Below are 27,354 nucleotides of genomic sequence, written 5' to 3'. Positions count from 1 at the left end.
CCATCTCTAGTGAGGAGGAAAAATCCAAACATGCTGCGTACTGAAGGGGTTACTATGGTGATGCTTTATTAAAGAGTTTCTCATGCTTCTGCTATTGCAAAACTACAACTCCCATCATGCCCTGAGAGCCAGAGGCACAGACTGGGAAATGTAAAGAGACTGTCCCTGTTGTTCATAACAACCAATCACTGTGCAGCTTTCATTTTTGAATACAATATAAAAGTTGCTCTGTGATTGGTTGCCATTCCCTAAATCAGTACTGACTCCTCCCACACACTGTGGGCACAGGGCGCACCCTTGAAATTCCAACTTGTCAATTTGCAAGTATTCTGGAACTTGTAGTCCGCCACCCCCTGTGAACCCCTCCACCAATACAGCCTGCTCCCTCACAGACCACGGGGGGCGACATATAATAGTAGACAGCACACGATTGGCGCTATCCACAACCAAACTACAACTACCAGAATGCATTGCCAGCAGATTCTCACAATCTATGTACAGCAAGAATTCTGGGACTCGTAGTTCCGGAGCTCGAGTGAACCACACAATAGCTCAGCCCCACCTTTTAATGCGGCCGACCAATCACTGTCCACTTCACATAAACCGCCACGCCCACTTCTTTCTAACAGCCGCGCTCCTATTGGTCAATAGCTCTAACCCTCGGCCGCAAGGCGGGAATTGAGAAGAGAAGGACCGGAAGTGGTCATTCTAGCTCCCCTGATTGCTTCCGGTGGCACCGTATTCACCCGTTACACGGCGGCGGCACTGAACGGTGTTGCACCGGCTCCGGCCGTGCAGCAGGGATGTATGCTGTACACGGCCTCCTCCTCCTCGTGGTTTCAGTGTAAAAAAAAAGAAAGAAAAACTAAAATTAATAAGAAAAAACCGTAAGAGTAGAGAGAGTGTGTAGGGCAGGCGGGCTCCCAGCAGACATGGCCTTTGAGAGCCTGTTCTCCAGACCCCCCAACCCAGCCCCAGACCCCCACATGACAGAGGGGCAGCATGCAGGGGACATGGAAAGGTCGAGTAATTACTTCTTCTTCTCTTCTTCTTCTGTCTCATGTCTGGGGGATGGGGGGGGGTCTCTCATCTGTCTCTATGGGATGTGTTGTGTATCATGTACATGTACTGCTGTCAGCCATCTCCAGTGCTCCTCTGTATTACCATGGCTACCAGCTCTCCTCTATGTCCATGAGCCTCATTCATTGTGGGACACTGTAATGGATGTGTATCTAAGGGAGGGAGGGGGGGGGTCGATACCTATATGTCGTGTATTGTGAGGAGTGGCAGGGAGGGAATGGTATGGCGGCCATAGATGTCAACAATTCTGTTCATGTATTACGACCATTGTGGTGGGTATGGTGTAAAAACCTAGATCGGTGAGAGAGACGTGTATCAATTTATTTTCTGTGCATTATTTATTCTAATTGTATATGTAATGGATCGTGGATATAAAGCGCGGGGTGTGGTATTCTAGCGGATGATCAGGTAGGCCTGAACATGAGAGGGAACTGGTCATATGTGATGTACAGATGTGGTACAGTTGTATAATGATGGGCTGTATGTGATGTACAGTAAGGTACAGGTGCATAGTAATGGGTTGTGTGATGTACAGGTGTGTAGTAACTGGCTGTATGTGGTATACAGTAAGGTAGAGATGTATAGTGACTGGCTGTATGTGATATACAGTAAGGTAGAGATGTATAGTGACTGGCTGTATGTGATGTACAGTAAGGTAGAGATGTATAGTGACTGGTGTGTGATGTACAGTAAGGTAGAGATGTATAGTGACTGGTTGTATGTGATGTACAGTAAGGTAGAGATGTATAGTGACTGGTGTGTGATGTACAGTAATGTAGAGATGTATAGTGACTGGTTGTATGTGATATACAGTAAGGTAGAGATGTATAGTAACTGGCTGTATGTGATGTACAGTAAGGTAGAGATGTATAGTGACTGGTGTGTGATGTACAGTAAGGTAGAGATGTATAGTGACTGGTGTGTGATGTACAGTAAGGTAGAGATGTATAGTGACTGGTTGTATGTGATATACAGTAAGGTAGAGATGTATAGTGACTGGTTGTGTGTGATGTACAGTAAGGTAGAGATGTATAGTAACTGGCTGTATGTGATGTACAGTAAGGTAGAGATATATAGTGACTGGTGTGTGCTGTACAGTAAGGTAGAGATGTATAGTGACTGGTGTGTGATGTACAGTAAGGTAGAGATGTATAGTAACTGGCTGTATGTGATGTACAGTAAGGTAGAGATGTATAGTGACTGGTGTGTGATGTACAGTAAGGTAGAGATGTATAGTGACTGGTGTGTGATGTACAGTAAGGTAGAGATGTATAGTGACTGGTTGTATGTGATATACAGTAAGGTAGAGATGTATAGTGACTGGTTGTGTGTGATGTACAGTAAGGTAGAGATGTATAGTGACTGGTTGTGTGTGATGTACAGTAAGGTAGAGATGTATAGTGACTGGTTGTGTGTGATGTACAGTAAGGTAGAGATGTATAGTGACTGGTGTGTGTGATGTACAGTAAGGTAGAGATGTATAGTGACTGGTTGTGTGTGATGTACAGTAAGGTAGAGATGTATAGTGACTGGTGTGTGATGTACAGTAAGGTAGAGATGTATAGTCACTGGTTGTATGTCATGTACAGTAAGGAATGGGTGTGGATGTCTAGTGGCAGTGATGTAAATGTATGTAGTGTTGGTTTGTGTGTCATGTACAGTAAGGAATGGGTGTGGATGGGTAGTGATGTATAGGTATGTAGTGATGGGTTGTATGTCACGTACAGTAAGGTATGGGTGTGGCTATGTAGTGACAGTGATGTATAGGTATGTAGTGTTGGTTTGTGTGTCATGTACAGTAAGGTGTGTGGATGTCCACGGGTGTGGATGTGTAGTGGCAGTGATGTAGAGGTATGTATATGTCATGTACTGGGTGTGTAGTGAATATGATGTAGAGGTATGTATATGTCATGTACTAGGTGTGGATGTGTAGTGAGAGTGATGTAGAGGTATGTATATGTCATGTACTGGGTGTGGATGTGTAGTGATGGGTTGTATGTGATGTATACTAAGCTGTAAGTGTAGATGTGTGGTGATTAGAGATGAGCAAATTTACTGTAGGTTTTCTCCATCCTAGTAGTGATGTATATTCTATTGTACATACAATCCATCACCACACATCACACCTACTTTACATGCACAGAGATGGCTTGTAAGTGATGTACAGTAAAATATACTCCAGCTCAAGTGTAGTTTGCAATTAAGCTCTATTCACTTCAATGGAACTAATGGTGTGTTTACACAGACAGATTTATCTGACCAATTATTGAAGCCTAAAGGGGTTATCCAGTGCTACAAAAACATGGCCACTTTCACCCTACTGTTGTCTCCTGATTGGGTGAGGTTTTGAAACTCCGTTCCATTGAAGTAAATGGAGCTTAATTACAAACCGCACCTGAACTAGAGACAACAGTAGGGGGAAAAGCGGCCATGTTTTTGTAGCGCTGGATAACCCCTTAACCCAGTCTTTCCTTTATAACCTGTTCTCTGTTTATAGTTTATTTCTGGCTGTGGCTTCAATAATCTGTCCGTGTAAACACACCCTAAGGGCCCTTTTACACAGAAAGATTATCTGCCAAAGATTTGAAGCCAAAACCAGAAACAGACTATAAATAGAGATCAGGTCATAAAGGAAAGACTGAGATTTCTCCTCTTTTCAATTCCATTCCTGGCTTTGGCTTCAAATCTTTGGCAGATAATCTGTCAGATAATCTTTCTCTGTAAAAGGGCCCTAAGTTGCAGAACCCCACCCAAACTGAAGACAAGAGGGTGCTGTTTCAGGAAGAAAGTGGCCAGGTTTTTGTAGTGCTGGATAACCCCTTTAAGGCCCTTTTACATGGACTGTCCATCCATGGCCAGTGATCAGCCAATGAACAAGCAAACTGGGTAGTTCGCCAGCTGACTGATTCTTTTGTGCGGCCCAGTCAGGGCATTGTTGTCAGCCGCACATCGCCCTATTTAGACAGGTTATATGTGTCTGACAATGATGAATTGAATTGATCGTCTCTTGGTAAGGCGCAGTAAGCAAGTGTGGAACACAAATGTTGGCACATGCTGGCTGCAGCCTATCTGCCTGTGTAACAAGGCCTTTACTTTATATCACATAGAATCTATTACTGCACGTACATACCTGTACCTTACTATACATTACATACATACCTGTACCTTACTGTGCATTACATATAATCCACCATCACTACACTCCTAATCCTACTATTTGATATACTATATATCACATGTGATCCACCACTACACATTTACACCTGTACCTTAGTCTATATCACACAGACTCTATTACTACACATACATACCTGTACCGTACAATACATACAATCCCGTACTACACTTCTATACAACTACCATACACTACATACAATCGTACTACTGTACTATTTATCACATATCCATCTCTACACGTCTACACCTATACCTTACTGTATAACACATAGACTATTACTACACATACAATATATCACTACACTTCTATACTAGTACTATAGATTACATCCAATCCTACTATGTGATATACTGTGTATCACATGTCATTCTTTGCTACATGTCTACACCTATACCTTACTGTATAACACATACAGTCCATCACATCCATACATGTAGCTTACTATACATCTCATACAGTCCCCACCTATACCTTCCATGTGTAAGGATGGTTTCTATGTGATCTACAGAGTAGTACGTGTTGGTGATGTATATAATGCAGTACGGTATAGGTGTAGCTATGTAGTATCAGTGTATAGTAGTAGTGATATAGCTTGTATGCAGTGTATAGTAAGGTATCAGTATAGAACTGTAATGATGGAATATAAAAGTTGTATAGTAAGTTAGAGATGTGTAATGTATAGTAGGTTCTAGGTGTGGATGTGTATTGTGTGTATTGTACAGGAAGTTGTCAGACATCAGTAGTCAGTAATCAGTTTACTTGAAGGTATAAGCCAATCTGGACAGCCCCGTCACCCACAGCAGCCATCTCTATTATCAGCTGGCCTCTGATTCATTGAAATGGCTGCTCAGTGTCTTGTGGAGCAGGAACCCAACGCACTTACAGTAGAAAGAAAAAAGTAAGTGAACCCATTTGAATTACTTGAATTTCTGCATGGACTACTTAGAAAATGTGGTCTGATATTGTCACAATAATTGACAAACACAATCTAACTAAACTAGTAACATACAGCCATTAGTACTGCTCATGTTATCAAACATACTGCGTAAACATCCTCAGTGCAGGGAGAAAAAGTGTGTGACTCCTCAAACCTTTGTCGTACTGAAACACATTGCACAGAAGATTGGTCCGGAAATTCTCAGAAACATTGCATACATTTTATTTGCAGCTACTGGAAATATTAGGCGGAGGCAGCTTTTACAGATTATTAAAGGGGTATTCCAGAGAAAATGTTTTTAAATCAACTGGCGTCAGAAGGTTATACATATTTGTAATTAACTTCTGTTTAAAAATCCTTTAGCCTTCCAGTACTTATCAGCTGCTGTATGTCCTGCAGGAAGTGGTGTTTTCTTTCTAGTCTGACACAAGGCTCTCTGCTGCCACCTCCGTCCATGTCAGGAACTGTTCAGAGCAGGAGAGGTTTTTGTATGGGGATTTGCTACTGTTCTGGACAGTTCCTGACAGACAGAGGTGGCAGCAGAGAGCACTGTGTAAGACCGGAAAGAATACACCACTTCCTGCAGGACATACAGTAGCTGAAAGGTACTGGAAGAGTTGAGATTTTTATATAAAAGTAATTTACAAATCTGTCTAACATCAGTTGATCTACATTTTTTTCCTCTGGAGTACCCCTTTAATAACCTGTAAACCGCTCTGTAGCAGCAGCTGCCTCCACCCAACATTTCCAGTAGCTGCAAGTGAAATGTACACAGTGTTTATGGGAATTTCTGGACCAGTCCTCCCTGCAATGTGTCAGTACATTTCTGGGATGTCTGGCATGCATCTGCACAGCTCATACCACAGCAGGTCAGGACTCGGCCATTCCAACACATAACCATCTTCTTACACTATGCTTTAGTGCTTGTGTGCTTCGGGTCATTATCTTTGCATTCTCCTATAGAATTGATATGTATCGATCTTATTGTTCTCCTAATGATCACCTCAATCACAAGGTGGCTAAAGTGGTATTCCAAGATAAAATGACTTGTCCCCTATCCACAGGATGAGGAACAAGTGAGAGATGGCGGGGGGAGGGCTGATCTCCATACCGCCTGGCGATCTCTGTATTGGCACACGTCTCCTTTTGTTTTGAATAGAGCCGCGGGTACAGTGCGTGACCCGCACCTCTATTCATTCCTATGGAGCCGTCAGAAGGAGCAGAGTACAGCACTCGTCTCTTTCCGACAGCTCCATAGGAATGAATAGTGCTGTGGCTCTATTCAAAACAAAGGAGCTGCATGAAAATATGGAGGTCGGCACCGCAATCTCTTACCTGTCCCCTATCCTGTAGAAACAGTCCTGATGTACTTACAAGTCTTTAGTGGTGGTGTGTTCACACATTCAGGTTTTTAATTGCAATCACTGAAGCCAAAGCCAGAAACATATTATATATGGAGTGCAGGTTGTAAAGGAAAGACTGTGACTTTTCCTTATTTCATATGCATTCCTGGCTTTGTTTTCCTAAATTGCAAATAAAGACCTGAAAGTGGGAATATACCAGTATACATAGCTTGGAAAACACATTTTTTGTTAATTTGCAGGGCCAAAGATTGCTGTGAATTTCTGTAAAACACGAAGCTTTTTCAATGCATTTACACCCAGCCTATAAGGCAAAGCACCTGTAACGCCTCCCCTGCCAGTTTCCTCTCCTTTATTGAAGTATCTTTAGGCTGTACTTCATCATTTCTGTGAAGACGCTGCTGTACCTTAATAGCACTGCAATGACACTCCCAACATTCCTTGTTTGAACACAGCCTTTGCCACTGTTATTCTTGGAGAAGTCATAAACACACAGGTACACTTCCTTTTTCTCCCTGCACTGTGGATCTTAACCCAATACGCTCCATACAAGCCACGCATGGTACAGTTGTATGTATTGAGCCACATTTACACGGGACGATTATCAGCAATGAGTGTTGCTAAAAACCTTCCTTTGATAAATGACACATGCAAAAGTGACAGCGATCAGCCACGGAGCGAGAAACTGCCCGATCCTCGGCTGATCACATCTTTTGTGTGGTAGGAAAATTCCTCGCTTTTGGGCGCACATCTCCCTGTGTAAATGGGATGTATGGCCGATAGCAGGATATTTCAGGATATATCGTTCATGTGGCCTGGCCGCTCAATCACTTTGGCCTTCTGAAGGCGCTGTCAATGAGCGCCCTTCTGGCTTACGTCCTTGCACGGCCTCATATTTAGTTAGATCTTGTTTGTGTAATTGTCTCTTATATAATATCAGATCACGCTTTATAGTAATCGGCAGAAATACAGGTAATTCCAGAGGGGTCACTTACTAACATTTATGGGAAGGAATGAGAGATGGGAGTTATTTTATAGTGTGATCTGGCTTATAATATTCCTGCAATGGAGGTAACCCATCTTCCATACCATCCTATTGATATTTATTGCATTTGTCCTTATAGTAATAACATGTCCAGTATCTGTTTATATCCAGGGCATTTCGCTGCCTAGTGTGCCGGCTTATTCCTGACAACCCTCCAGCAGCATAAGCAGTCACGTGTTAGTGTCGGCCTTGTATACACCCAGACTATTAGCTTTTACTACTTTCTGGCAATCCTGCTGCCATCACTGTATTTTCTACCATGTATTTTTAGTTCTACCATGTGCCTTATATCTGCTTTGTTCGTCTATTATGACGTTTGCTTTAATGGTTAAATTCCTCCAAGTCATTGGGTATCCTGGGTATATGTTGGATAACTTTTTGCTGATATCCTGACTAGAGATGATGGAACAGTGCTGATGTTCAGGTTCGTAATAACTCGAACCATCGGTATTTGACTCCCACAGTCTTCCCGTTCCATGGGGAAGGTGGAGACAGCCTGAGTCCCACCTGGAAAAAAGGGATACAACCTATGGCCCAGGCTGTATTCCTGTTTTCCAGATGGGACTCGGGCTGTCTCCACCTTCCCCACGGAACGGGAAGACTGCGCTAGTCAAATACCGATGGTTCGAGTTCGTACGAATCTGAACATCAGCGCTGTTCCATTATCTCTAATCCTGACGTGTCGCTGAACAATTTATAAGCTCTCCAAATATATACCTGTAATCCCCTTAAAGTGAAAATCCTGGATCATCCTCTCATAGCTCTGTGTTGTACCGTCCACCTGTTATTTTTACTGTGAATCTATGTCTAAAAAGCCATCTGGGTGTTACCATGGGAGGACACGCCCCTCCACTGGCTGACACTATCCAATCATAACTGAGGAACATAACAGACCTATGACCAACCTCCCCCCCCAGACATTGTCTAACCTGTGTTTATTTTATTGGAGGAGAATAGGTTGTGATGGTAAGATAGTCCCTTTAAATCCTTGTTATGTACGTGTAGCCTTATTACTCAGAAGGTGATTGATAACTCTAACCAGTGTGTGGTAATAATAATAGACTAAATAGTCAGGTTTTGTGACACCAGAAGACAGGGTGGCTGGAAAGAACTATATATTCCCCAGTCTTTAGGGGCAGATATGGGGATTCAATATCTTTCTCACTGTTCTACCCTGGATTCCTCTTGTGAAGTATTTTTTTCATAGATCTTCATTTGGGATTTACTGTACTTTGAAATGTCAGAAAATCTGACTGGTTGGGGTCCCCCCACCTCTCCCCTCGCTACATTAGATCCATAGACTTACTCAAGAATCAGTCCCCTGCAGCGAGCAGAGAGGTAGCGAAGTGCCTTGCTGAGCGCTTCTCCCTACCTCACCCAGTCTCAGCACCCAGACCCTGACTGAAAAATATTTCACAAGCCTCTATGACATGTTTAAGGAGCTGGGAGAAGCATTCCTGTAAGCACTTCTACCCCACCTCCCTCTTCACCGCAGGAGTAAGCGTCCTATTACACAGAGCGATTTTTAACAATAAACGATCGCAAACGAGATTGTTTATCGTTAACCTAAAATTGTTCCCCATATTACACAGAACAATGGTTGTTAGTTCCGATCGTTATTGCGATTGTTACTATGATCGTTTATTCGTTCTCATCCCAGCAAAACAATGAACAATGTGCAATTACACTGAATGATTAGTGAACCAATGTGGAATTACAGTGAACGATTAACGATAATTTTAGGTACAAATCTAAATCAACGACATACAAACGATTTTTCGATCGTTGCCTGCAATTACACAGGAAAATTATCGTTTAAATTCAAACTATAACGATTTTTCGCACGATAATGTAATAGGGCCCTAAGGCTCCATAAATTTACTTTCGGATCTCCTGGACTGCAGAGAGATGGGGAGAGAAGAGAAGAGCTTCGCTCTAGTCTGATAATGTAAGAAATAGCTATGGTAGTGCGGTTCTTTCGAGAACTGTATCCATAAACAATGGAACCATAAATAGCTGAGAAAAATTTAGAGGCCATACATGTACTGGTAATTATGTTTGTCATATGGACGCCATAAAGAGGGACCTGGACTGTTCAGGATCAGTAGCTCAAATGGCCAAGATATAATGCATTTCTCCTGCAGGTAAAAATCTAAGACTAGCTGCAGGTTCCAGGAGCCGGACACATGGCGATCAGCTGATTGACAGCTATATCACCACCAGTATTATAGGGGCACAGAAAGCCAAGGTGGCAGATTTTCAGTGGTTGCATTGTTGATGGTCCCACATGACCCCCAAGCATTGCATCACTATGGAGGGATCAGCAGGGATTGTTTCCTTTGTATTATTAGTTGGTCTTTAACATGAACTTGTTTTGTTTCCTTACAGAAAGGAGGGTGAGTTGGAAGACGGTGAAATAGATGATGCCGGGTTTGAGGAGGAAAAAACTGAAGAAGTAAAGGAAGAGGTGAAAGAGGAAGAGGAAGAGCCGCAAGAAGAAAGGTCTCATAAAAAGTCAAAAAAGCGGAAAAAGAGCAAAAAAGAAGTAAAAGTAAAGAAGAAACGCCGCCATAGAACCAAGCATAAGGTGGATACTGCAGCTCTGCATGTTTTATTTTTGGCACTCTTATCTCCCTGTATTTCAGCTGTTTATTAGAGATGAGGGAATTGGGTTCGAGTCCATCCGAACGATCGGCATTTGATTAGCTGGGGCTGCTGAACTTGGATAAAGCTGTAAGGTTGTCTGGAAAACATGGATACAGCCAATGACTATATCCATGATTTCCACATAGCCTTAGGGCTTTATCCAACTTCAGCAGCCACCGCTAATCAAATGCCGAAAGTTCGGGTTCGGATGGACTCGAGCATGCTCCAGGTTTGCTCATCTCTACTATTTATCCTTCACAGGTTTAAAGGAGTTACCTAGGATTACAAATGGCACTGCTACTTTCTTGTAGAAACGGCACCACCCATGTCCTCAGTTTTTGTGTGGTATTAAAATTCAGCCCCATTCACTTCAGTAGAACTGAGCTGCAAAACCTACCCCCAAACAGATGAGAGGACGGGTACTGTTTCTAGAAGAAAGCGGGCATGTTTTCTAAGTCTGAATAAACCCTTTAACCTCTTAAGGACATAGGACGTACCGGTACGTCCTATGTCCTCACTTGCACTTCAAAGCGGGGCCGCGCGGCGGCCCCGCTTTGAAGTGCCGCGATCCCGGGTGCCGCGTGTAGCCCGGGACCGCCGCTATTAGCGGGCACGGTCTGATCGCCGTGCCCGCTAATTAGCTAATCGGAGGCAGCTGTCAAAGTTGACAGCTGCCTCCGATTACCGGAGGCAACGTTTCCCTGGTGTCTAGTGGGGGAGATCGCTCCTCCGGGACCTTGTCCCGGAGGAGCGATCTCCGTTACTGATGCCGGCCGGGGACGCGTCCAAGATGGCGCCGTCCTCGGCTCGGCACTCGTTTACTTCCGGCTGCAGCAGCCGAAAGCAAACGAGTGCCGATCTCATGGATCTCTGCAGCATATCTATGCTGCAGAGATCTCAATGAGAGATCACAGTGTATATACTAGAAGTCCCCCATGGGGGCTTCTAGTATATGTGTAAAAAAAAAAAAAAAAAGTGTTGTTAATAGTAAAAAGCCCCCTCCCCTAATAAAAGTCTGAATCACCCCCCTTTTCCCAGGTTTTAAATAAAAGTAAACAAATAAATAAATAAATAAACATGTTTGCTATCGCCGCGTGCGTAATCGCCCGAACTATTAATTAATCACATTCCTGATCTCGTACGGTAAACGGCGTCAGCGCAAAAAAATCCCAAAGTGCAAAATTGCGCATTTTTGGTCGCATCAAATCCAGAAAAAATGTAATAAAAAGCGATCAAAAAGTCGTATATGGGCAATCAAGGTACCGATAGAAAGATCACATCATGGCGCAAAAAATGACACCTCGCACAGCCCCATAGACCAAAGGATAAAAGCGCTATAAGCCTGGGAATGGAGCGATTTTAAGGAACGTATATTGGTTAACAACGGTTTGAATTTTTTACAGGCCATCAGATACAATATAAGTTATACATGTTATATATCGTTTTAATCGTAACGACTTGAGGAACATGCATAACAAGTCAGTTTTACCCCAGGGTGAATGGCGTAAAAACACATTTCCCCCAAATAAAAGAAATGCGTTTTTTTTTTCAATTTCACCACACTTCGAATTTTTTTCTGGTTTCGCAGTGTACTTTATGCAAAAATTCAGCCTGTAATTGCAAAGTACAATTAGTGACGCAAAAAATAAGGGGTCATGGGGGTTTCTAGGTGGAAAAATGCAAGTGCTATGACCTTTTAAACACAAGGAGGAAAAACCGAAAACGTAAAAACGAAAATGGGCCATGTCCTTAAAGGGTTAAAGCCTTGTTTACCTCTGCCTAAAGGCTTCCTATGTAATTAAAACTTCCCCCCTCATGTTTCTCCAGCACAGCGCACCATCCAGCGATGAGAGCTCGGACTACAGCTCAGATGATGACCACTCTGAGAGGCCACGGAAACCTCCATCATACAGAGATTATGACTCCCATTATAAACATGTAAGCTCTCAGTGACTTTTATTATGCACATAAGTAATATACCTTTGTGTTAACAAGTTATTTGTTCAACCTAAGCTAAGGATTTTATGTGCGTATAAGTGCTGTGTTTATACAGTATTAGGCTATGTTCAGATGCTGTAAGAGATTGGCCGTACTGGCCGGTTGATCTTTAGCGCCGCTGAGTACTGATGCAGGCGCATCCGTGCACGCCCGCATCAGAACTCCCCACAGCACACAATGGAGCGTGCATAGTGTGCACTGACATGGTTCTGTGGCCGCTATTCATTATTTGTACATGAAGGTGTGGAGAGGACCCTGACACAACAGATATAATCCCGGTCATTCATCCATTTAGATGCCGCAGTCAATAGCAACCATAGAACCTATATGGTTTGACATTGGCTTGGGGCATGCCAAATAATTTTAAGGCTGTCTCTCACATCTTGTTGGATGCATGATTGATACTCATACACATTAGATTTTCAAACGATTGTAAAATATCAGTGGCCAGCTAAAGTGTATGTCTAATGCATTGTATCAGAAGCGTGTAACTTTCAGTTTTACCATCTTACAGCATGGACATGGCAATTACATGTCCTCCTCAAAATCTATGCATAGCAAGAAAAACCCACCTGATTATGACAGCTACAGCAATTACAGTGATGGGAATTACAATGAAGAAGACGAGGAGGATTATGCTGAACAACTGAAACACTACAGACAAGCGAAGGAAAACCCTGACGTAAACGAACCTCCGTATAAGAAGCCATGCATGAAAGGCATGCCAACAGGTAACCACTTAAAACACACTCACTTCTACTCATTGATCCTTGTCCTGTTTATAGTGAAGACCACATGCTGGCAAGTTTCTCTGATTGGATGCTTTAACCTTTTCACCACCAAGGGCATATCTAATATACTGTAAACTTTGCGGCGATTTGATTTCTTACTTCTACGATATCAAGGGAGCAGGATGAAAAGATATACTCCCTGGTTCTAAAGGCCCTATTCCACGGAATAGGAGTGTCGGCAGCAGACGCTGCTATATGCTATGGGCTTCCCGGCTGATCAGCGATCACCCGGGACCCCCCCCCCCCCCGGACTCACCTGCTCACTGCCTACATGTGGAATAGCGGTGGCAGCAAGCGGGGGAACATGGAGCAGACGAACGCTGACAGCGCTTGTTTGCTCCTCCAGTCGGTCCGAGGAATAGGGCCTTAAGACTCTGTAGTTAAGAAGGGAGCTGCTGTTGAGAGCGGGAAGAAAACTCCCATTCTATGTGGTATTTTCTTCTCTATGGTCTTCTAGTGATGCAATGGATGTGAAAGATGAACTTTTGGTTGAGAGAAGACGCAGGTTTTTAGTTGGTGTTGTCTTTTCACAAATTGTTACACTTCTCAAAAACCCTGCCCCCACTTTCTGTGATTTGTCTTAATCAAGCTGTAACTAGAGACAAATTTTTCCGGACAAAAGAAGTGGACCGCAGATTTGAGGGAAGGGAGCCACCTAGTTGCTGTGACTTTATACATGTTTTTGTGGGGTAAAGAGTAATTTTTGGTATATGAAGTGATTTATAAATATAATAGGAATCCAACAGGCTGTCAATGGAGGGAAGTTGTTTGAAAAAAAGAAAAAAAAGGGGACCATTTAAATAACTTGCTTTTCTTTACAAATGATATTTTCCAGGACCAGAACAGAAAGGGTTTTATTATGGACGTGGCCTTGGTCCACACAAGAAAACAATACATAAGGATCGAGGCAGAGGAAGAGGTGGTCATAAAGGTCCGAACCCTTATTATCAGGACGGCTTCCAGGAGGTTGGTATCACACGTAATGTCAGATAATTTTGTGCTTAATGTATAAAGAGTCCTGAATTCAGTTAGACTAGTGTAGTAACATAGCCAAATATTAATGGCTTCCTGGATCCTTCATTAGATTCAGATTACCATTCATTAATTTTGCATTCGCACTCAATAAGTATTAAAAGAAAAATCTTAAATAATTCATTAGGAAAGTGTTACTAACATAGTATTGGTACAGTATGTCAGAATGTGTTGCAGTTATTGTGAAGACTGTATAAGACATGAAAGACAAACTCTTATGCTGCTGGGGTATGGAACAAATTTTACCCTTTTGACAGACACAAAAACTGAATTATAAAATAAAAGGTCATATTATAACCACATGCATGTATAATTGGGGTGTAGACACCTGGTACACCCAGTGGTTTACAGTCACTGGTGCCTTGTCATATGAGCAGCACCTTGTGACGCTGTGCGTTTGCTAAAATTGCACGTGTAGGTTTTACATGTGTCTCATATATATATATATATATATATATATATATATATATATATATATATATATGCAAAAAAGGGGTCCGTGGAGCCTCAGTTACGAGTCTCAAAACACAGGAATAGCCAGATATCCCTCTCTCCAGAGAAGGAAGCCCATTGCCAAGGGGTGCCACCTAGGGGGAGAACACCAAACCACCCTGATACGTAGTCCCTCAAGTCCTCACTCTGTTGCGAGCTTTGGGACCTAAATAGGGAAACACCAGGGTGGCCCCTGTGAGTCAAAGTCTAACTCTGTGGCGAGTATAACGACATAAGACAAGGGTTACCAAGGCTAGGCATCCATCCACAGACTGCAGTTTAGGGGTATTTGCCCCTCATCAGTGTGGAGCAGGATTCTGGCTACTGGGGCAATGATAAATAGACCAACAAAACACAACAATTACTGAACTCAGGGAGAACAGTGAAAAATTCCAATGGAGTACTCATTTACGGGTCTCCATTGATTGTCCCATACAAAATTTGAATATGCAAAAAAGGGGTCCGTGGAGCCTCAGTTACGAGTCTCAAAACACGGGAATAGCCAGATATCCCTCTCTATATATATGTATATATATACACATACATACATACATTAGTTTACAAAATTACCTGAATAAAAGAGATCATAAGTCTCCATGCAGATTCCAGCAAACATGTTGACAAGTGGTGATTTAAGGCACAAGGGTAAGAAGCAGTGCAACTACTTGTCTTCTTTGCCCTTTAGTAGATATAACGGCACATATATGTGATAGTATATAGCCTGTGAATTCCACAGAGTGGGTGCAGGTCTGGCAGACAAAAGTGATAAGAAAGCTATAAGATAGCAGATGAGAATGGGGATGTTTGACGGGGCTGCATTTTTTAGGGGGTAATGCATTTGTACAGTATATCAGAAATGGCAGCTATTTAGCAGTGGGTTACAGCAATTCAGGTTATAAATGATTAGAGACTAAACTAGTGGTAATAGCAGGAAGTTATGGGGGGTGATACAATGACTGGCATCTCCCACATCAGTCCTTAGTAAACCCTCACCAGTGTAAGATCACACAGGAAATCTTCCCCCCTTTATCATAAGCCCCTCCCACTTGGCAAGCATGGCGGACATCAGTAAAAAGTTGTGAAATTTTGCTCCATTTTACCACTCTGCGCCAGGCGCATAGTATCATGAATTCTGCTCTTTGTGTCCTAAAATCCCTTGTGCTCCTGTGAAACAGACTCTGACGATCAGTTCACATTATATTTTATACTGAGACTATGCAGTGGTGGAAAAAGCGTCTAATTCCATATAAATCGTTATTGCTGCTGGTCAGGAAGGAGAATTTCCAGTATTGTAGCACTAACAGTCTGCTCTTTGTTTAATAGGAGGGCAAACCTGTGAAGAAATGGGTGGCAATGAGTCAAGAATTCATTAACCAGCATACAGTGGAACGCAAAGGGAAGCAGATCTGCAAGTATTTCCTGGAGGGACGCTGTATCAAGGTAAAATACATTCAACCTACACAAAACAGGTGGGAACTTAATGGCCGGGAGTAGTAATTATGTATCATAGTCAAGTCACTAATTTTGGCAAGATTGAAGTGCTGAAAGTGGTCTTCACGAGATGTCTGTACTAGCATACTCTTTACACATGTAATATCTATCTGATCTATAACCCCAACTGATTATAAGATTTGGGGGGGGGGGTACCTGGTCAGTGTCCCACGCGTTGAAGTGCCTGGACAGTCGCTATTAAAAATGTAAAAAACTCATATTAGCCCTGTCTTTCTGAACAACAGTCATCAAGTACCCCCAACGTGGCATGATGTGAGGTTACAAAGAGAACCTGATGCACCAGCTGTAATTATATCACATGTGAAATACTAAGGAGATGCTTCAATCATGATCTGTTGGGAACTAGAGTTGTATTGATCGCAGTCTTTTGTACTGAAACACTTGTATAAGGCAATGTGGGCATGTGATGGCATAGTATCAGAATATGTTATTAATATGTTTGCTAATCAGTGGGGTCTAACCAATAATAGAAATCTGTAGTAAACCACTAACTGTTTTCCCCAAGCTTTGCTTGCACCGATAACTAAAAATGGGAGGAATTTACTAAACTGATCACTCACACACTCCTGCCAGTGTAAGATGACATGGGAAACCATGCTCCCTTTGTGGTAAGCCGCACCCCACTTGTTGAGGCCAAGGGCCGTATGAGTTTTGCCCGAGCAAGGCTTGGAGTTTATTGCGAGGGCACTGTCGCTTTGCCTCAGCGGTTTTACACTTTACATACGACAGTGGATAGCAACTGCGCCATGTTATGGAATTAAAAAACAGTATTATGTGATTAATAAAAAAAGAAACGGAAATAAAGTCTTTCTTTATATAAAGGTTTTATATTGTAACCGTTAAAAAATATACATGTATATGGTATCATGACAGCTGTTTAACAAAAAAGGGAGAAAAACCTTTGGAGTAAACCTTTTTTCTATCCCCCAAAAATATTATGATTATGATTCCTTGAAATGACAAAGGAAAGTTTCACAAAAGTTATGTTCCTACCTAAGGGGTATGTTCACACTGAGCAAATAGGACGGAATTCCGACGCGTCATTGACATGTGACTAGAGATGAGCATGCTCGAGTCCATCGGAACCCGATCGTTCGGCATTTGATTAGCTGGTGCTGCTGAACTTGGATAAAGCTCTAAGGTTGTCTGGAAAACGTGGATACAGCCAATGACTATATCCATGTTTTCCATATAACCTTAGGGCTTTATCCAAGTTCAGCAGCCACCGCTAATCAAATAACGAAAGTTTGGGTTCGGATTGACTCGAGCATGCTCCAGGTTTGCTCATCTCTACTTGTGACATATCAATTCTTTGCGCGGAGAGTGGCTGGAGCGGAGGTGCCCGAGCCCTCTCATAGACAGGCTATGTCACACCAGGCAAGGTGGAATTTCACTCTGGATCTTTCCACCCCATTTGCTCAGTGTGAACATACCTTAATGTCTGAATTGCAAAGATGTAAAACAGACTAAATGAGTTTGGTATTTTGTTCACAGTAACGATTCTATGTTTAGTTAGATCTTCGATGCGTCCTTGGCACAGAGCTCAGGATTTATCAACCATGCCACTATAACCTTTCATGTTAACTTTTGCTAAAATCTGATTAACTATGCAAGGAGGCACAATACGAGGTATCTGACCTGGGTGTTAGACAGGACTGCTATATTCATGTTGGTCACTTTTCATCAACGCTTGTAAATGAGTTTAATATTTTTTTGCTCTTATTTCAGGGAGACCAGTGCAAGTTTGATCACGATGCAGAAGTAGAAAAAAAGAAAGAAATCTGTAAATTTTACATACAAGGATATTGCACAAGAGGAGAAAACTGTATTTACATGCATAATATCCTTTTTTGTCAAGTGTCATGTGCTTTTTATTATATAGAGATCAGAGAGGCAGTCATACCCAACTCCCTCCTATGAGGTCTGGATACAGCATTAGTTCTCTGGCTCATGGCTCAGCCATAGCTGTAAGAATAAGACACGATACCTCTTTACACATAGACTCATCACCCCAATAAACCTTCCATAAAGCCTGTGGACACATTTGACATGGAATAATTGGTTTCTGCCTTTATTGTGGTTGTCTTGAGACTCGCCAAGTTTCAGTCTGCAGTGTTAGTTTTATTTCATTTTCAGCCCCCCTAATATTTAGTTTGCAGCTATCTTCTGGGCTTTGGTTCTTCTCGTGTGGAGCTGTCCTCCTTGTAATACATGCTTGATGTGTGAGGTCTGTGTGTTTAGGTGTTCTGTGGCTGCTCTGCTTTCTCTCTGCTCTTTTACACACCTCTTGTGGTTCTCCCCTTCAAACTGTCTTCTGTCTGTTTTCCTCCCTATCTACAGTCTGTGTGAGCTGCCTTCCATTTATACTCGCTACACTTTGAATTGCTGAGTACAACCTCTCCTTATTGTACTTAACATTTTGTGCCATACGTGAATTTCCTTGTAAGTTCCACCATACAGGAGCAAAATGCTACCAAGGAGACAACTGCAAATTTTCTCACGACCCTCTGACTGATGAATCCAGAGAATTACTACACAAGGTAAAGGCCTAAGGCGCAGACGCTATACTATATACTATACTATACTAGACACTATATTGACTACAGAAGGAGCTGTGAACAGATGTGTGATGAATAGACCTTTGTATTATTGAAGGGAGTTAAAAATAGATGCACATGAGTGACCCTCCATTAATGCAACTCAAATCCATGCTTACATATAGATATAGTGAAATTTTAGATAGCAGCTTATGGTTGGTTCTTTGAGCTGTTGGATCTGGATCTAAGTTAAGGGGTTGTCATCTTAGGACAACTCTTGGCATTTGAGCTATTTGATATCTCCTGAACAGATATAAAGGTATATTATCCTCAAACATAACTTTTCATATGTTTGAGGGGTTAGACTAAAAATTAATCCATACATGTTAATATTTATTCAGTCCCCTTCCCCCAGTTCTGATCTGCTGCTTTCCGCTGAAGACACAAAAAACTATGAGCTTTTTCTTCCAGTCTCCCCTTCTCTCCTCTCCGATACGGCTTATGTAAACAAGTCTCTGGCAGGCATTATCTGCAACTTTTTAGCTTCTTTGTAACACTGTGAGGGTTAATCTGAGGTCAAGTTGCTGATGAACTCACTGCGATTACTCCTCTTGGCATTACTAAGTTACAGATAGGGACTTGTTTACATCAGCTGTTTGGGAAGGGAGGGGGAGGTGAAGAGAAATTTACGCACATATTTTTTTGTTTTCAGCAGAAAGCAGCAGCTCAGAGCTAGTAGAAAGAAGACTAAATAGATAATAAAAAGTATGGAATTACGTGTTAATCTCACTATGGGTAGCACAATACAGAAAGTTATGTTTCAGCGGAATACCCCTGTAATGCATTTAGTAAATTACTAAATTACTACATTAGTAAATTGTAGTAAAAAAAATTTTCTACTTGTCACTGGATTCTTTACTGATGACATTACCTTTGTTCCCTGCAGGTTTTAAACACTGAGGAAGAGGCACAGCATGATCTAGAAGAGGAGATGGAGGAAGTGCCAAGACATGGGTGAGTTTTATAAACACATACAATCCTCCTGTTTCATTTTTTTCTCTTTGACAGCAGATCAAATAATTGCTTATAGAACAGAACTCCCTTAGGAAAAATTAAAAATAAACTAGTCCTCCCCTAATGAAGATTCTCTCCCCTGCCCCTTTTCCATTTTTCTAATTAAAAAATGTAAACAAAAATAAACTAATTTTCAATTGTTGGAACTATTAAAATGTAATGTAATCAATCTGTTTTGGTCACATTACATTTCAGAAAAAAATCTATTGAAGAGTAGTGAAGTAGAAAATAAACAAAATCTATGTAAATTGGAATCATGCAACCTGTGTAATCGTGGGTTAAAAATTGAAAATGTAAAAAATTAAATTGTTAGAGTAGCAGAAGGGTTAAAGTAACCCATTACATCCTCCTGTGGCCTTTGGGAAGGTAACCTGCGTAAATGTTTGTGCTCACCACTGGGGGGGTTATTATAGATCTACTGTAAGTCAGTAACTATAGGAGCTCATTTTTAGATTTAGTAAGTGGAGTTGGTGTCAATGAACATCACTTTGATGACATTCACCACATCGTTGCGATAAGTATAGTGCTCACCGCTCACACTTTAGCCCATTTTACTTGTCCTCATCTGTCAGAATACACAAGCTTCTCATTAGAAGCAGAGTAGGCCTGTAAGACCAATGACACATGGCCTAGAGCACTGAGCAGATTGGCAAGTGGAGTTCCTCTCTCTGTTTTTGTGGAATGTACTGTCCAAACCTTTTATCTAAGAAATCTGGTATCAGAAATGTCAGGTGACTTGTATTGTTCGATCATTGTGGACAGACTGTCAGGTTGGTAGGGAGAGCTATATTAATCCGAATGGTTTTATGTTATGCTTTGTTCATTTTTGTCATTTTCTAAGTAAAACATGTAAATTGTCCCCTTCCATGCAGGTCAAAGTTTTATAACCAGCCATATATGGGAATGCAGTACCAGGGAAATCACCCATCTATGTACAACTCTGAGCCCCTGCCTGAACCAGCACCCCTGCCTCCGCCACCAATGTATGGAAATTCTGGCATGAACGCACCATTCAACTCACCTGCAGGCCCAGGCCATGGCATGAACCATCAGAGAGAGGGTCCCAATGTACACATGCCACCCTACCACCACAATATAGATGAGAAACCACATGGCATGCAACAGCAAAACAGTTACCAATCTGGCCAGAATGCACCTGGATACTATGAGAACTACTACTCCCAGCAGGCTGTTCACAATGTGAAACCTTCCAGCGTACCTGAATGTAAGTTTCTTTCTATCATTGACACTTTGTAGACATGATTGAATGTAAGGCATTTGTCAGGCAGCGTTCAGATGACATAAAGAACGGCTCACATTTACACAGTGTTTTTTTGTTTTTTCTTAGCTATGCATAAAGTTTTATTTTCAAGAATCGGAAAAACAATGGATGGTGCGGACACTAATCAGCCTCCACCACAGCGATCCATGAGTAGAGAAGAGGGTATGTATGCCATGTACTTTGCAGTATGCTAAAATATGCCAGCCCTTCCTCCTTCACGCAGGTGTTTACTTCTCTTATTGACAAAGCCTGTCAGATTGGATGACTTATGCGGATGAGTCATCTGAATAGGTCATCACTTTACAGCTCCTATTAGCCAAAACTGCACAAAAAAAATGTGTGTTTTGGCTTCTAGAAGGGATGAATAAATATATTTTAATAAAACAATAGAAAGAAACGATCGGCACTACAAGTCCCAGAGTAGGTTACCAACAATGTTTCACTGGATATTGACGTGGTGACTGGATACTTAGTGGTGCTCACCAAGCAAAATGTGTCCATAACGGTAACAAAATTCAAGTAAAGAAACAGTAGTGGCACTCACTGATGAAAATGCTGGTGAAGATTTCTTTTTATTAATAACGCATGGACATACACTGGGCAGACCCCTGATAGATGCAGTTTACAAGCTTGTTTCGCGCGACTGCGCTTCAACAGACCCCTGTTGAAGTGCAGTCACGCGAAACAAGCTTGTTACCTGCATCTACCTGGCGTCCGCCCAGTGTATGTCCATGCGTTATTAATAAAAAGAAATCTGCACCAGCATTTTCATCTGTAAGTGCCACTACTGTTTCTTTACTCGAATATTTTAATAAAAGTTATGAGTCTGGTTGTTCATAAGGAGATGGTGGGTTGATGGCTGGCTGTATATATGTGTACACACAGCAGCCTGTAAATCATCAATCTCTGTGAATCTTGTATTTTGCTATTCCTTCTATTAGCCAGTTGGTAAAAAGGTACCATTGGGAATTTAATTTTTTTTCTATTGACGTCTTTTTTTAATGAAGTGATTTGTACAAACATTAACTATCCTCTTGTTTTATTTCAGATGAATTTGTGAATTGGTACAGCAGCGAGGAAGAGGATGGTAGTGGTGTTAGCTCCATCTTAAAAACACTGCGAAACCAAACCAAGCTGGCGAGAAGTAACTCCGCAGAGCAGCAGTCAGCCCCTCAAACTTGTGACCCAAGGTTAGCAAAAGACAGGGCCGTTCCTGGTCAGACATTTGATCCTAGACTAAGACTTAGCCAGGGGCAAAGTCCTGCACATCATGTTGAGAGTGCCATATCTGACCCAAGGATCGCACGTGACCCAAGGAAGGTAAAGCCTGATGTTTCTAATGTTAGTCACCCTCCTCACCCTGGAGGTCATGTCAAGCAGAAAGGGATGGATGATGAGGATGAAGATGCTGAGAGGGAGCTAAGAGAGAAAACCGCCATCATACCATTAGACACGTTACCAGGAGTAAGTTTACGGGACCCCCGCTGTAAGCTGAGGCAGTTTAGCCACATTAAAATGGATATTGTACTGTCCAAACCCAACTTTGCTAAACTTGTTGTCTGGGCTCCAGAGGATCTGCTGCCTGTTCCCCCTCCAAAACCTGACCCTGTTTCTTCCATAAATTTGCCATTACCCCCACTTATTGCTGACCAGCGGCTGAACAAATCCAGGTCCCTTGTCACGGAGGTGCATCAGTCTGGCTCTGACCCAAGACTGGAAAGGGTGGATCCAAGACTGGAACAGAAAGCTAAACAAGTGAGCGTTTCAGCTAAAGGCAGCTATACCGAACCAGCAGATTCCCATGTGATTATAAACAAAATGAACGATCCTCGTCTCCAGAAAAGCCTCCAGTCCAGGCTTCACAGGTCGCCCAGCTCGGATAGCCAGCATGGGGCACCAAAGGAGCCTAAAGTTGATCCTCGCTTGGCAGCAAGGTCATCAATAAGTTCACCGCCAACATCCATTAAACCTGCCCAAGAAGTCCTTTCATCTTACGCACCTAAGGTGTCGCCTTCTAGTAGTAGGTTGAGTAGCCCTGGGTCTATACTGAAAAATATCAGTCTATACAGTCAGCGAGACAGTGCCACAAGTTCTGCCGATTCTGCTCCGTTTCCTATAGGCGAAAATGGAGATCATGAGAAAAAGACTGTCGATGCGGGCAAGCCATGCAAAAGCGAGTCTGAGGAAACAGAGGAGGTGCAGGAACCCACCCCAGGACCAGCTGTTAAGAGTCAGGATGACACTGAGGACAAAGCTGAATGTCCTGATGACAAAACGGAGGCAGCAAATAAAGCGTCAACAGCACAGGCATGCCCCCCACCAGCAGTTCACAACCTCCCCATCTCTGCTTTGGCCGGACTCATAAGGCCTCAGTACAGCGATCCAAGGCAGAGCAAACCAGCAGCTCCTGTTAGCCAAGCCCAAGACACTAAAGCTGAGGGAGAAGGTGACGACAAGCCTCTGAAAGACGTTTTCAAAACCTTTGACCCCACGGCTTCTCCATTCTGTTAGCGCCACCCCCTGTTTCACCCAGGAACCATTTTGTATTTTCTTTCCTGTTTCTGGCTTCTTCCCTTATTTATTTGTACAGTAAACCTCACACCTCTTACTGCTCCCAGTGTAGATATTGGCTATGCTGACTGCATTTTCTGTGGTATTGTATTTTTTTTAGTGAATTATTTGATAGAGAAAGTGATAGGCTACCATAAAGCACTTTCATTGTAAATAGGACCTAATGTGAAGAGGATACATGTATACGGTATGTGCTGTGCTCATGGACTGCCGGCACTATCGATTCACTGCCTGGTATTGAGCAATACAGTGTAAATTAGATATCTCAGCTTGTAACCAAGCACATGGAAATCTAGTCACCATATAGCTATACCAGCCGGGGAGGTCTAAGCTCCATTTCTGTGTATATGATATTTCATAGTCGTCAGGAAGGTTTACTTTGCTTTACTACGTACAGCGAGTCATGCAAAAGTGTCAGTGTTGTAAATGGCATCTGTGTAGATGTTATACAGAACTTAAGGGGGATCCCACTATCATGTAAATAAACTCTGCTCCATGTAAGATGAAAGGGACTGCAAGTTTTTAACATATTTGGTCATTCTGTTTTTCATTGTTCTCAAGGTCTCTGTCTCCTGTCAGTGAATGTTAGTATTAGACATGAGCGAACCAGGTTCGAGTCGATCCGAACCCGAACGTTCGGTATTCGGATCGACTCGAGCATGCTCCATTCTTTGCATCCAGAGCTTGAAATCCTGTCGTGATCATGTCCACAGCTTTGGGCTCTGATTCAACCAGCCTGACGTTGGTTTACGTGATCAGATTTTCAGCCTCTTTGTTTACTGACTGGAAGAAGAGATCTTGGTATCAGTAAGGACTTGGAGCATAACGTTTATTAAAAAGTTGCAGATCCTTTTATTATATTATGATTAATTATATAATTATGTGTCATCTAAGTAGATGGTCCAACCCTGAGAAAACCAAAAAGATTTCCTATCAGGGTCTCGAGCCTATAAAGTGAGGTGTTTATTCATAGCTATAGGATTCTATAGGATCAGTGCTCGTCTGCAGAACCTTTACATGGCTCTTATGTGGCACAATCACCGCAACGTCCATGCTGCCTATTAACTTCATGATAGTCACCTCAAGTTCCCATTTACATGAGAAGATTTGTGGGTGACTACAGATGATTTTAATGGACAAAAGAGGCGATTCTCTGATGAAGGAAATATTTCTCCTTCGTTGGTTGGTCGCTGACCCTTTTACACAGGCTGATTATTGGCAAAGAGGATTCCCGCCTGCTGATAATCAGTTCTTGTAAATGGACTTCATGTGTGATCCCAGACGCAGGGTATGTTCACACTAGCGAAAGAAGCACTGTTTGTGATAAGGAAAATGTGCCCTTTCCCACTTGCCCCAAACCCTGTTCCCATTGCCTTCAATGAGAGCCGGAGAAACACATGAAGCAGCAATGACATCATGTGGTTCAGCACTGAAACTCCCATTGAAGTCAGTGTGAGTATTAGGGCCCATGGTGTGGCGCTTCTTTGGTTTGTGTGAATGTTCCCTTATAGGAAACGGGAACAGTGAGCTGAGCTGCTTGTCATATATGCCGTTACCATACATACCCCAGGCAATCTCCATCCATGCTGAGAATCCGGCAGAGTTAGTACATGAAGGCCTATGAACCAACACTTATTCCAGGGTGACCTCAATTAGGGTGGGGGATCCTTATAAAGGGTGACCATTGGAAAGAGAGTTTATGTGTGTGCCTGATCATGCAAAGTCATTATTCACTTCCAGCAGACCTGATGCCTCTGTCTTGTATTATATGTAACAAGCAGATTAAATGGGCACTGTCATAAAAAAAAGAAAACTTTTGACCAGTCACAGAGACGTGTCAAAAGTTTTTATTGATCGGGGTCTGAGTGTTCAGACCGTGAGTGAGCAAGGAGAAGTCTATTCACTCCGAGCTCCTGTGACCAGACAACAGACCCCGACCGATCATGTCTCTCTAATATGTGAAAAGTTTTTTTTTGTTTTTTTTACTGACAGGTATTCTTACAGGCTATGTTCAAATATGCATCAGACGCTCCATTGCAGAATTCATTCAAATGGTCAGACAAATGTAAAAAATTCATTAAAAAGATGGAAACCAGACAGAAACTCCACAGACCCTATGTAATCAGTGAAGTCCATCAGGTTTATTGGCATACCTTGTGCAGTGGACTGGCTGCCTCTGTTTACCACTGAATGCAGTCTGCAATGGGGGCTCTGACACGATTGTGATCTGATATGGTTAAAGTGTACCTGTCCTTATAACTTTCAAAATGTACATCAACGGGAGATGTGATAAAAAGCAAGTTTGTAATTTACAATTTTTTTTTTTTATAAATGTATTTATCATGCTGTAAAACAAAGCTTAAAGGGAACCTGTCACTGGGGACGCAGGCACAGAGCCTTCCCGACCCCCCGGATACTTACCCTTTCCGACGAGTCCCGTTCCTGGGACAAGATATCAGCGCCCGGAGCCGTGAGATGAGTCCGACACCCATAGAGAATGAATGTAGCCGTCATTCTCTATGGGCATCGGACTCATCTCAGCGGCGTGCGGCTTCAAGCGCTAATATCTTCATCCCGGGACCGGCTCCAGGAACGGGACTCGTCGGAAAGGGTAAGTATCCGGGGACTGCACCAAGGGGTCGGGTGGACGCCTTCTCTGTGAGTGCAGATGACCTGGGAAACACTGGACTTCTTGTGTTTAGACTCTTTGAAGAAGAAAAAAAAAAGTCAGAAAACAGGAAGTGCCGTGTTTTCCATGATAACTAAAAAAAAAACAAAAAACTAATGAATGTAAATTGCAAACTTTCTTTATATCACATCTACTGCTGCTGGTTTAGGTTTTGAAAGTTATAACGAGTGACACATTAAATCAGCTCCCCCTAGTGGTTACTTCATTAACAATACAACTGCTGAACAACACGCGGGAGGCTTAGCCCAGGGCTATAATGTACAGTATATGGGTGATATGTAGTAAAGCAAACTACAAAGAAGAATTCTTTAAGATAAGCTCTAACTTTTTAGCCAAGTTAATATTAGAGGATAGTGAGCTGTTTCCTAATAAAAGGTAACAAAAGGCTAGCTTTCCATACGTCCACCTATAGACGCTGTATGTATGAAGAGAGGAGAGGAGTATTGTGACGGCTGTGTAGTAGGTCACAACTCTTTTTCCCTGTCCGTGTAATGTGGGAGCTATAAATGCTGCTTGTAAGGTACTTAGAGGGTAACTATAGGGATCCTGACCTCTGACGCTGCCTTCCTCTATTACCCTCATGGGTACTCACTCTGTATTAGGAAATCACTCGGAATACAAGTCCGTGACACATCCGTTGAAATGGCTAAGGAGATGGAGCGCCGCCATAAGTCCTATATAAAATAATGACCGTGCATTCTTACAGGTGAATGACGTTTTAAGCAATTTTATGATATAAATGTAAAGTGAAGAGAGAAAGTTCTAGAGGGAGAATTGGACAGGATTTTTTTTTATATTCTGAAAACATTTAGTTCTTGCCGTCATTACCGTGTATTGTATAGTGTAGATGATGATGATGAACTCTGCATGGCATTTTGTACTTACCTATTTTGTGTATTTTCAGTACTTATTAATTCCGCTGTTTTAACTAAATATTTAAGCTGCGACATTTCCCGGTTTTAGAGCACAGCTTTGGGTTTTTTTTTTTTTTTTTCATGGTTTACGGCTTGTAAAACTATTATTGGAAATATATGTTGTACTATTTTGTATTTGTGCTTCTTTTCACCTGTGCATGGATATATATGCTCATAAAGTGTAGATACGTTTAAAGGAGCCGTTCTCTTGTGCA

The 27,354-nt window shown here is 42.2% G+C and overlaps 1 protein-coding gene across 2 annotated transcripts; it reads left to right on the top strand.

Moving 5' to 3' along the window:
* Positions 1 to 697: 697 nt before the first annotated feature.
* ZC3H6 (zinc finger CCCH-type containing 6) lies at positions 698 to 27,335 on the top strand. 2 transcript variants are annotated; one of them, XM_069949865.1, is made up of 12 exons: positions 698 to 1,021; positions 9,990 to 10,188; positions 12,075 to 12,185; positions 12,760 to 12,976; positions 13,872 to 14,002; positions 15,884 to 16,000; positions 17,801 to 17,912; positions 18,503 to 18,612; positions 19,556 to 19,623; positions 20,556 to 20,908; positions 21,032 to 21,127; positions 22,014 to 27,335. In XM_069949865.1, exons 1-12 carry the CDS (start codon positions 933 to 935, stop codon positions 23,474 to 23,476), a joined length of 3,066 nt encoding a protein of 1,021 aa, XP_069805966.1. In that variant the 5' UTR covers positions 698 to 932; the 3' UTR covers positions 23,477 to 27,335. The 2 variants fall into 2 exon arrangements, with proteins under 2 accessions (XP_069805966.1, XP_069805967.1); XM_069949866.1 differs by lacking the exon at positions 698 to 1,021 and adding an exon at positions 4,234 to 5,156.
* The last annotated feature ends 19 nt before the right edge of the window (positions 27,336 to 27,354 follow it).

This window comes from Dendropsophus ebraccatus, chromosome 13, assembly GCF_027789765.1.
Source record: "Dendropsophus ebraccatus isolate aDenEbr1 chromosome 13, aDenEbr1.pat, whole genome shotgun sequence".
Classification (NCBI taxonomy): domain Eukaryota; kingdom Metazoa; phylum Chordata; class Amphibia; order Anura; family Hylidae; genus Dendropsophus; species Dendropsophus ebraccatus.
This window is presented reverse-complemented; position numbering and strand designations above follow the sequence as displayed.